Consider the following 9116-nt stretch of genomic DNA (forward strand, 5'->3'; position numbering starts at 1 on the left):
CAGGGCACGGGGTACTCACTAATCTCCGTGACATGGGCGTCTTGTCATCCTCGGGGAGGTGCTGCTCCAGCGCCAGCACGATGCAGTTGGCAATGATGGTGGCCAGGATCATGTACTCGAAGGGAGTTCAGGGGAGTTAAGGAGCACAGAAGAGCTGGGTGACACCCCCAACCCCCCAGACCACCCTTGGTTTCACTTGCCCAGCCACTGGAGCTGCTTTCCCCACAGGAACATCCACGTGAAGCCCACCTCAGTGGTGTTTGGAAATGAGAGGGGTGAGAGCCCCCCAAGGCCTTCCTCCCTGCAGACCTGCTGGGCCTCATCTCCTCCTCCCCAGGCTCACAGGACACCTTTGTTGGGATGAAAACTCCCAACAAGTGGAGTTTGTTCGTCTCCCAACATGGGAGAGATGCTGCTTGTGCAAGGAGCCCAGAAGGTGCACACAAGGTTTGGAGCAGGACAACCAGGCTGGGCTTTGCCTGGAAGAAGGTTTGGCATGGTCCTTGGCAGGATCAGGGGGAGCTCTCCCTGGCATGCCAGGGCTGGCATGTCCCTTTTTCCTTCCTTTTCCACCACCCATCAGCAGGAGATGGGGCTCAGAAAGGGGAGGTGTCACAAGGCATGGGCAGCCCTTGTCCTGAGCACCCCCATGGGATGGAGCACCTGCACAGCCTGAGGAGGATGGTGCATCCCTTGGAGGTCCTGGGGCTCTGACCTGGATCAGCCCACCCTGTGCCCTTGCCAAGTACCCTGTGGGCAGCAGGATGAGCCCAGGTGGCACTGGGAGCTGCAGAGCACTTGGCTGAGCATTCACAGCTCTGATGGCACCTGGCTCTGAGCAGGGTGGAAACTCCCTGTGGAGATATCCCAGCTCAAACACACCCCAGCAAGACCCCAAGGGGCAGCAGCACCTTGACAATAGGACGCGGTTGGACCCTTATGAGCAATCCTAAATCCTTCATCCACATCTAGGACCTGGTTGGACCCATATGAGCAATCCTAAATCCTACACCCACGTCTAGGACCCGGTTGGACCCTTATGAGCAATCCTAAATCCTACATCCACGTCTACATCCTGGTTGAACCCTCAGGAGCAATCCTAAATCCTACATCCACATCTAGGACCTGGTTGGACCCTTATGAGCAATCCTAAATCCCACATCCACATGTTGGACCCTTATGAGCAATCCTAAATTCTACATCCACATCTAGGACCCTTATGAGCAATCCTAAATCCTACATCCACGTCTAGGACCTGGTTGGATCCTTATGAGCAATCCTAAATCCACATCTAGGTCCTGGTTGGACCCTTATGAGCAATCCCAAATCCTACATCCACGTCTGGGTCCTACACAGCCCTTCTCCAGGAGCCACCCTGAGCAGTGGCAGCAGGAGCTGGTGTCTGAGGAGCTGAGGAAGGAAAGGGCAGGCTGATGCCCAGGAAAACTCCCCAAACTCAGCTTCCTCCTGCCTTTTGATTCATGGGATGGAGGCAGGGACACAGAGCTCTCTCCTGCCTGGCCCAGGGCCGAGCTCTGAAAACAAAGCACTTCCAAATGACAGGGTGGCCATATCTTTCCAACTTCCCATCCATCTTTCCCAATTCTCCACCATAAAAGCCCTGTTGTCCTCAATAACTGAATGTGGAGCAATGCACCCCTGGTTCTGCTCCCTCCTTGCCAAAACAGCTCTATTACTGTCACCACTGGCACCAGGGAGAGGATTGCCACCTTCCCCTGTGCAAAGGGGATGTGATCCCACCTGGGATGAAGGAATCATCCACACTCCACCATCCCAAGCTGGCCAAGCCCTTCCCCACCACACCAAAGCTTCTCCACACACAACACTCTCAGGCTGACGCATTTCAGGCAAGGAGGTGTCCAACAGCTCTGGGAAAAGGGGTGATTTTCTTTTCCAACTTCATCTTTTGGCCACTGACTACAGCGAAATGCTTTCAACCAGTGGCCCTGAGCCCACGGGCAAGAGAAGACACCTCAGTGCCAAGCATGAGCATGGGAAAAAGGAAAGCATGGAGTGACCACAGCCCAAAGCATGGAGTGACCCAGCCCCAGTGAGGCTGGGCATGCTGGCAAAGCAAGAGCAGGGATGGGCACAGAAACATCCCCAGGGAGAGGGGCAGGAGAGGCAGCCAGGGAGAGCCCGTGGGAGCTGGGATGTGTTTAACCCAGGCAGGAAGAAGAGCCAGGAAAGAGACATTCAAGGCATTTATAAAGGCGCTCAGTGAAATTAATGATTGCTGAGAAAGAGAGAGGCTGCAGAGCCAGCCAGGCACGGAGTAGGAGCAGCTCCCCGTGCTTGGGGAGGGGGGCCAGACTCCAAAAGTTCTCCTCTGAGGCTCGGCACAAGTGAATATTTCCCTGCAAGGCTCCAGCAGAGCCCTCTCCCTGCATTCCACCCCGCTCCATCCACCGCGGCGCTGGCCCGGCGCCACCAGCCTATTTGGGACCTTTCTGTATCATTTTCCTGAAAGTCTGCGAGCAATTAGCACCGGCTGGAGAGACAAACAGCGTGTTAGTGGGGCGGGGCAGCAGCTCCCCAGGCACCAGGCACATTTGCCTAGATGAGGAGAAGTGTGGGAGCGGCGCGGGAGCGTCCGTCCGTCTGTCCGCCCCAGCATCCCGCACTGCTCCCGTGGGAGAGGGAAAAACCCAACTGCAGCAGCGTGGGAGCCCTGCTCAGAAGGGCTTGGGGGCTCAGGACCACCTGGCCACAACATCTGGTTGAGAGCAGGAGGACAGTGCACATCTGCTGCACCTCCAGCAAGTGGGTGAACAGATACCACTAAGTCAAAGAATGAGCTGGAAGGGACATTAAAAACCATCTCGTTCCGTCCTGTCATGGACAGGGATGTCCCCCACTAGGCCAGGGTGCTCAGAGCCGTGTCCAACCTGGCCAAGCCTAAAAGGGCAATTGCACCCCAAAGCACTGACCTCAGCACTGCCAAAAGTGACTCCCCAAACCCCAGTGGCCCAGTTTCTCCAGGAGAAACTGGAGAAATCCAGTTTCTCACATCCAGAGCTGTGTGAGACATCAGCCCCATGGAAACCAGCCCCCATAGCTCCAGCTGTGACAGGTTTTGAGTTCCAAGAGGAAAAGAATCTCCCAAGGGACAGCAGCAACATCTGGCTGAACTGAGGGATGTTTTGTACCCACTCTTTACTTCTGCCAAGCAAACATCCTCCCAGTCAGGGCCACTAGACAACCCTCCATCAGTGCTTTGTTTTCTCCCACATCAGATGAGTAATTACAAAACCTCTCAGCCATCCAAAATGCAGAGTAGCCCTCTCCTCCCTCCAGGCCAAGTAATGAGAGCCCATGTCCCTCCAGCCTTCTCCTCCTCCTCCTCTTCCGTCTGGCTGCTCCTGGAGGATCATTAGGGAGCCGATAAAAATAGGTTTTCTTATTGATTTATCTCCTTTACCCAATGCTCTCTCCCCTGCACCGTTGACTTGTTTCCTTAGCAACTGGGCTGATCCCTGTGCACGCCACACCTGCAGCTCCACGCTTCCCTCAGGAAGCCTCTGAGGCAGGGACAGTGACCCCAGGCCATGGGGGCACCCCCCAGGCCACCTGGAGGAGGGATAACCCCATGCCTGCAGCTGGAGCTCCTTGGTGGGTCTGCCAGGAAGATCTTGCAGCTGTGACCTTCCTCTTCACCTTCCTCGCCAGCCAGAAGCCCAAACCAGAGCACCCACCTGGCTAAGGCCGGCAGTGAGCCCAGCTCCAGGCCCTGGAGAGGTTTATGGTGCTGGGTGTATGGGTTTATGAGGCCTTGGGGAATTCTACCTTCCAGTGCCACCAAAAGAGCAGGAGCAACTTAAGCCCTGTCCACGCCTGCATCATCCAGGTTCCAACACCTCCTAGAAAGTCATGTCTCTATTTCCCACCTCTCCCCACATCTCCCTGGGGCTCTCTCTTCCCCTCAGATGCCAATGAGAAAAAGTTCCTACGCCTGTGGACTTCATCTTGCTGGTCCCAGTCCCAGCACTGCTGCCTGTCCCACACAGGCAGGACCACAGATCCACACCGTCAGCATCCACCCTTAGGATGCCCCAATCCTCCTCCCCTCAGCAGGAAAGAGAGCACCTTCTCTCCAAGGTTGTTTTCACAGAATCATGGAGTGGTTTGGGTTGGGAGGGGCATTAAAGTCATCTCATTCCAACCCCCTGACACAGGCAGAGACACCTTCCACCAGACCAGACCAGGCTGCTCAGATTCCCATCCCATCAGAGCTTCAACAATTCCAGGGAGTCCACAGCCTCCCTGGGCAAGGGAGGTTTTTGGTTTCCAAGAAAAAAACCAAAGTGCCAAGTAGAGCAAAGTCTGTGAGTGGCCCTAATTCAACTCTGGGATTCCCCATCCCCACAGCGCCTCCCTGGCTTGTCCCTGAGGACACAAGGGATTTCCCTCCACTGATAACACTGTCCACAGAGTTGTGGCCCCTCCTGGCTCTCTCCATCCCTGTGTCCTGCCACAGAAAGCAACATCCAGACCCCAAATCCTCCCACTTGGAACACGAGCCAGCTGCTGTGTGCCTGCTGCACAGAGGCTCAGGGGAGTGAATTTGGCTTGTGCTTGTGTCCTGGAGCACCCAGCCTGCCTCAATCCCACTGCAGGGACACAGGAGATTCCCCTCCCTCTCTGCAGTCCCAGCTTTTACAGCTCCAAAAGGCAGTGGTGTGGTTTCCATCAAGGGTTAAGCCAAAGGCAGTGACAGCCAGTAGTCCAACGGGGCAGAGCTGCCCACACTGCTGCCTTTCCTTCCCTCCCTCCCTCCCGTAAGGATGCAGGATGTGGGATGCCTGCCTGCCACGTGCAAACAGCTCCATGGAGAAGCGTCTCCTTCTCCCCCACCTCACCCTGGAAATCAAATCTCTCTCCTCTCCTCCTCCCTTCTTTTTTTTTTTTTTTTTTTTTTTTTTTTTTTTTTTTTTTTTTTTTAAACAAAAAAGGACCACATCATGTGATTTTCCTGCCTTAACATCAGTTTTTTAACTTTGGTTGCCACAGCAACAGGATGCAACTTGGCATCACCATGACAACAGCTGCCTCTGTTTAAATTCACCATCTGACAGGCAGCCTCGCTCTCCCCGGCTGTCAAAAAGATGGACCTGCCATTACACCTACTCGCCCCTCCCAAAAAAAAACCCTTCTAAAATCTGATGAATGGAGGGCACAGAAAACAGCCTGGGAGCAGGGGGAGGGGGGAAATGTTCTTGGGGAGGGTAAGGATGGAGCTGCCCAAGGATGGCACGACATGGCGCAGGCTCTTCCCTTGGAAAGGCGAGACCTGCTGGAATTTTGGCCGGGGAAAAGCCAAGGTGGAGGAGATGCTTGGCCAGGGGGGTTGTGCCCACGCAGCACCAGGTCACAGGGACAGCAAAACAGCTCAGCCACTCACGGGTGTGCTTCCCATGGAGCAAAACCCCCCTGATGATGCTCTGAGGGCACTCCAGCTGCTCCAGGCCAGCCCAACACCAGACTGGGGATGAAATAGATGAAATCCCTCAGCACAGGGAACATGGGCATCCTCTTCCCCTGCCACACTAGGGGTAGGTGCAGTGGACAGGCTGCAGGCAGATGCTGTCCTTGGGGACACAGCCAGAGCCACACAATGTCATCTGGCCTTCCTGGGGCGGGAGAGGGATCTTATCCAGGTCAAATGTGATTAAGCGGATGAGGAACGGAGCAGATATAGATGAGCTGCAGCCCATCTCGTATCCTAACTGAATTGGAGCCTTCTAGGCAGCCAAACAAATGAAATCAGGGTGAAAGGCCTGGCCATCAGCAGGAGGAGAGCAGGCAAGAGGACAAGGCTGCGTTTCCCAAGGAGAAGAGAAGGAGATGTTCCCTATAGCCAAAGCAGTAGCTGCACCACAGTTTGGGCAGGACCAGGTTTAAAAGAGCAGCTCCAGTGGAGGTTTCCAGCGAGGAACTCAGCAAAGGTCTGCCTCCCATGGAGCTGCATCCCAATCCCAGTTGCTCGTATTTCTCCTCCTTCTCCTCCATGCATCATCCGTATTTACACTGGGAAGCCAAACTGCAGAGGCTGCTGGTTATAATTACACAGTTACCCAGCAGATATCCAGGCCTGAATCACCAGATATTTTTAGCCCTATTACCTAGTCAACCAGAGCTGGATGAAGAAGAGCCTCCACTCCGCCCCGAGCTCCTCTCCAGCCCCTTTGGCTTTCCTCAGTGCTGAGCCCACCCTGACCCACAGCATCACCCTCCCAGGGCCAGCAGCTCCTACTGACCATGGCCAAGATCCAATGCTCTCCTCCCCAGAATTCCCTGGCCCAGGAGCGATGCCATGGGCTCCAGGCCAGGCAGCTGAGGTGCTCACATGGTTTTCCTGGCCCTACCAAAAGGCACCAGCTGCCCGTGGCAGGGTACAACTCCAAGGATGGGAACAACCGGCCTGGCCAGCCTCACCAAACTCATCACCAAAAGGCCTTGCCCATTCCCAAGCCCTCAAAACTCCAGTGGTGCAGAGAAACATCCAGGGTTGGATGGGTTTTTCTGGGAAAGAGATGGCAGCAGGGCGGGGGACAGGCAGGAACACCGAGCTCCCGCGCCTGGAGCACGCCTGTTCCCAGCGCTCACATGGGAATATGTCACTTACTTCTGGGGAAAAAAAAAAAAAACACCACAAAATGAGCCCATCTCCCTCATGCATTGCAAATTCCAGGGGAGAATAATGCTGGGGAGTTGTGCTCATGTGGTGGTGGTGGTGGTGGTGGTGGTGGAGCTCCAGTCTCTAGGAGACAGCGGCTGCCTGGAGATGAGACATCATGCCGGCACGGGACCCCAGCCCACGCCGCGAGTGCCGGCCCAGTGGCAGTACCCCAGCTCTTTCTGGCTCCCAGCAAAAGCTGGAGGGGCCAGAGCCCTCCCACAGCATGCTGGAAAAGCACATGAATAATTTGGCATATTCTGGAAAAGCGGCCTGGCTGCTGCCCTGCAGGGCTCTGCGCTGAGCCGCCCAGGGCCCCGCGCTCACCACCAGCACTCCTGCAGCCACCCACACCCTGGGCACTGCCAGGAGGGACAGATTTGGGGAATTCAGCCCCTCCAAGCCAGCCCTTCAAGCCCAGGTCACCCTCTGGAGCCTGGAGCTGTCACAGCTCCCGAGGCAGGAGCTGTTCCTGACAGAGCTGCACAGGGACAATTCCCCTGCCATGCTCTGCATCCCTGGGCCACACCAGAGGCCTCCCCTCGTGGTACCTGTTGCACCAAACCAAGCATGGCACCAGGGAGAGCTCTGCCGTGCCCACCAGAGGAGCCAGGAACTCCACCAACAAGTTGGAGGGAGAGAAAGCAGCGGCAGCAGCAGGAGCTGCATGGAATCAGTGCTGCAGAGCGCGGCACGGGGAGGCTCCCACAGCCACAGCCCAGCCACGCTCAAGTTCTCAGGCTCAGATCCTCCCTGGGGTCAAAGCCCTGGAGGTGTCTAAGGGGCAGCAGAAACTGAGGCCAGGCTGGTGTGGGGATGAGGGATGTGGTGCTGGGCAGCACCCACGGCGAGGGTGGGAGGAGAGAGAGGTGCATGGGGAGGGATGGAAGGATAGAGGAGCAGGGGAAGGAGTGGGAGAGATCTGCACCCTCCACCCTGCGCTAGCAGAGGGGTCCCTGGGATAAAACCGTGCCAGCTTCACCCAAAAAAGGCCACGGGGCACAGCCAGAGGCTCCCACCATCCTTCCCTCTGCCGCAGGGAGGGAGCAGCCAGTTTCCAGAGCCACCACGGGGGCTGGGGGCTGCAGGGCAAGGGCGGCTGTGCCCCTGCCAGGCACACAGAGTGGGGACAGAGCCACCACCCAGCAGGGACTGGGGACACACGGGGCTCCCCAGGGTGGGGTGGGGTGACAAAACTCCACGAGACATCGAGGCACAGAGGAAAGGCCACTGCCTCCCACCTCCCCAGGCACGCACACAGAGCATCCCAAAGCACGCAGGGATCACAGCACCCGTCCCTATCAGCACGGGGGGATAATAAATCCAAGCCTCAGGAGGGGCTGGGGGATTCCCAAGGGGGGGAAAAGGGGCTCAGCTCCTGTGAGGATCCGAGGACAGGAGGGGGAGCAGCAACAGGGCGAGGAGAGCATCCCCGGGGGCCGGGGCACCCCTGTGGGCACATCTTACCTGCCCGACAGTGCCACACACGCGTGTCCTGGGCAGCCCCCGAGGCAGATCCGGACAGCACGGCTCACGGGGGCCGCAGAAAGGATATGGCCAGTCGATGAGCTTCTTGGCATATTTCCTGACTATGTTTTCTTCCCCGAAGAGGAAGAGCGATCTGTTGACGGTGAAGCAGTTCTGCCGGACGGGGATGGGGTTGTACAGAGCCATAGTCCGGGCTCTCTGCGCTTTGGTTTGCTTGAAGGCTCCCGGGCTGCCTCCCGCAGGGGCAGCAGCTCCTTGCCGGCTCCGGTTCTGCTCGGAGCCCCCATCTCCGGAGCCCAGCCTGCCGGCCACTGCCTCCCCGAAGCGAGCCATCCTGCAAGGAAACGCACAGGTAAGCCAAAGCAGCGGCACCGAGGCGGCGGAGGGGGGGGGAGGGTGGGAAAGAAGAGGGAGGGGGTTTGCGGGGCGCAGTCCCAACCACAGCCCCCTCCTCCTCTCCGGGTGATGCTCAGCCCCGGCTCTGCTCCATCCCTCCGGGGCACCAGCGGCAGAGAGGAGAGGCGGCACCGGCTGGGCACGGGGGGCAGCCGGGCCCCCCCAGAACGGCCACCCGGGCAGCGGGGCGGGCAGCCAGCCCTCCTCCCCCTCCTCCTCCTCCTCCGTGCCCAGCGGAGGCCGCAGCCGCGGGGTCCCTAAGCACCTTCCCCCCGAAGCAAGGGGTTAACCCCAGGCACATCCCCCCCAGAGCAGCCCCCCAGCCCCCCGCAGCAAGGGCAGGAGCCGGGTCCCTGCGGCCACCCCGCGGCACGGCAAGGCACAATTGGGAACAGCACCCGGGCGAACAGGTTGCAGCAGCGTGGTCCAGCCTAGTTGGAGCCAAGTGTCCAACTCCTTCCTCCCGGCTCCATCTTCAGCATCCTGCGGGAGCCCGGCCGCCCATGGCAGGGCCGGAGGGGGCACACGGGCGGTG

General features: G+C 58.0%; 1 protein-coding gene across 1 annotated transcript in view; it reads right to left on the minus strand.

The window, feature by feature from the left end:
* CACNA1E (calcium voltage-gated channel subunit alpha1 E) overlaps positions 1–8519 on the minus strand; it is a 102994-nt gene extending 94475 nt beyond the window's left edge. Inside the window, exons 1-2 of the mRNA XM_058808582.1 lie at positions 8253–8519; positions 20–125 (exon numbers count right to left, since the gene is read on the minus strand). Of these exons, the coding sequence (XP_058664565.1) occupies positions 20–125; positions 8253–8518 (372 nt within the window). The 5' untranslated portion in view covers position 8519. The remainder of the gene's footprint in view (positions 1–19; positions 126–8252) is intronic.
* Between the last annotated feature and the right edge of the window lie 597 nt (positions 8520–9116).

The sequence above is a fragment of the Ammospiza caudacuta genome, chromosome 7 (genome assembly GCF_027887145.1).
Source record: "Ammospiza caudacuta isolate bAmmCau1 chromosome 7, bAmmCau1.pri, whole genome shotgun sequence".
Lineage (NCBI taxonomy): Eukaryota > Metazoa > Chordata > Aves > Passeriformes > Passerellidae > Ammospiza > Ammospiza caudacuta.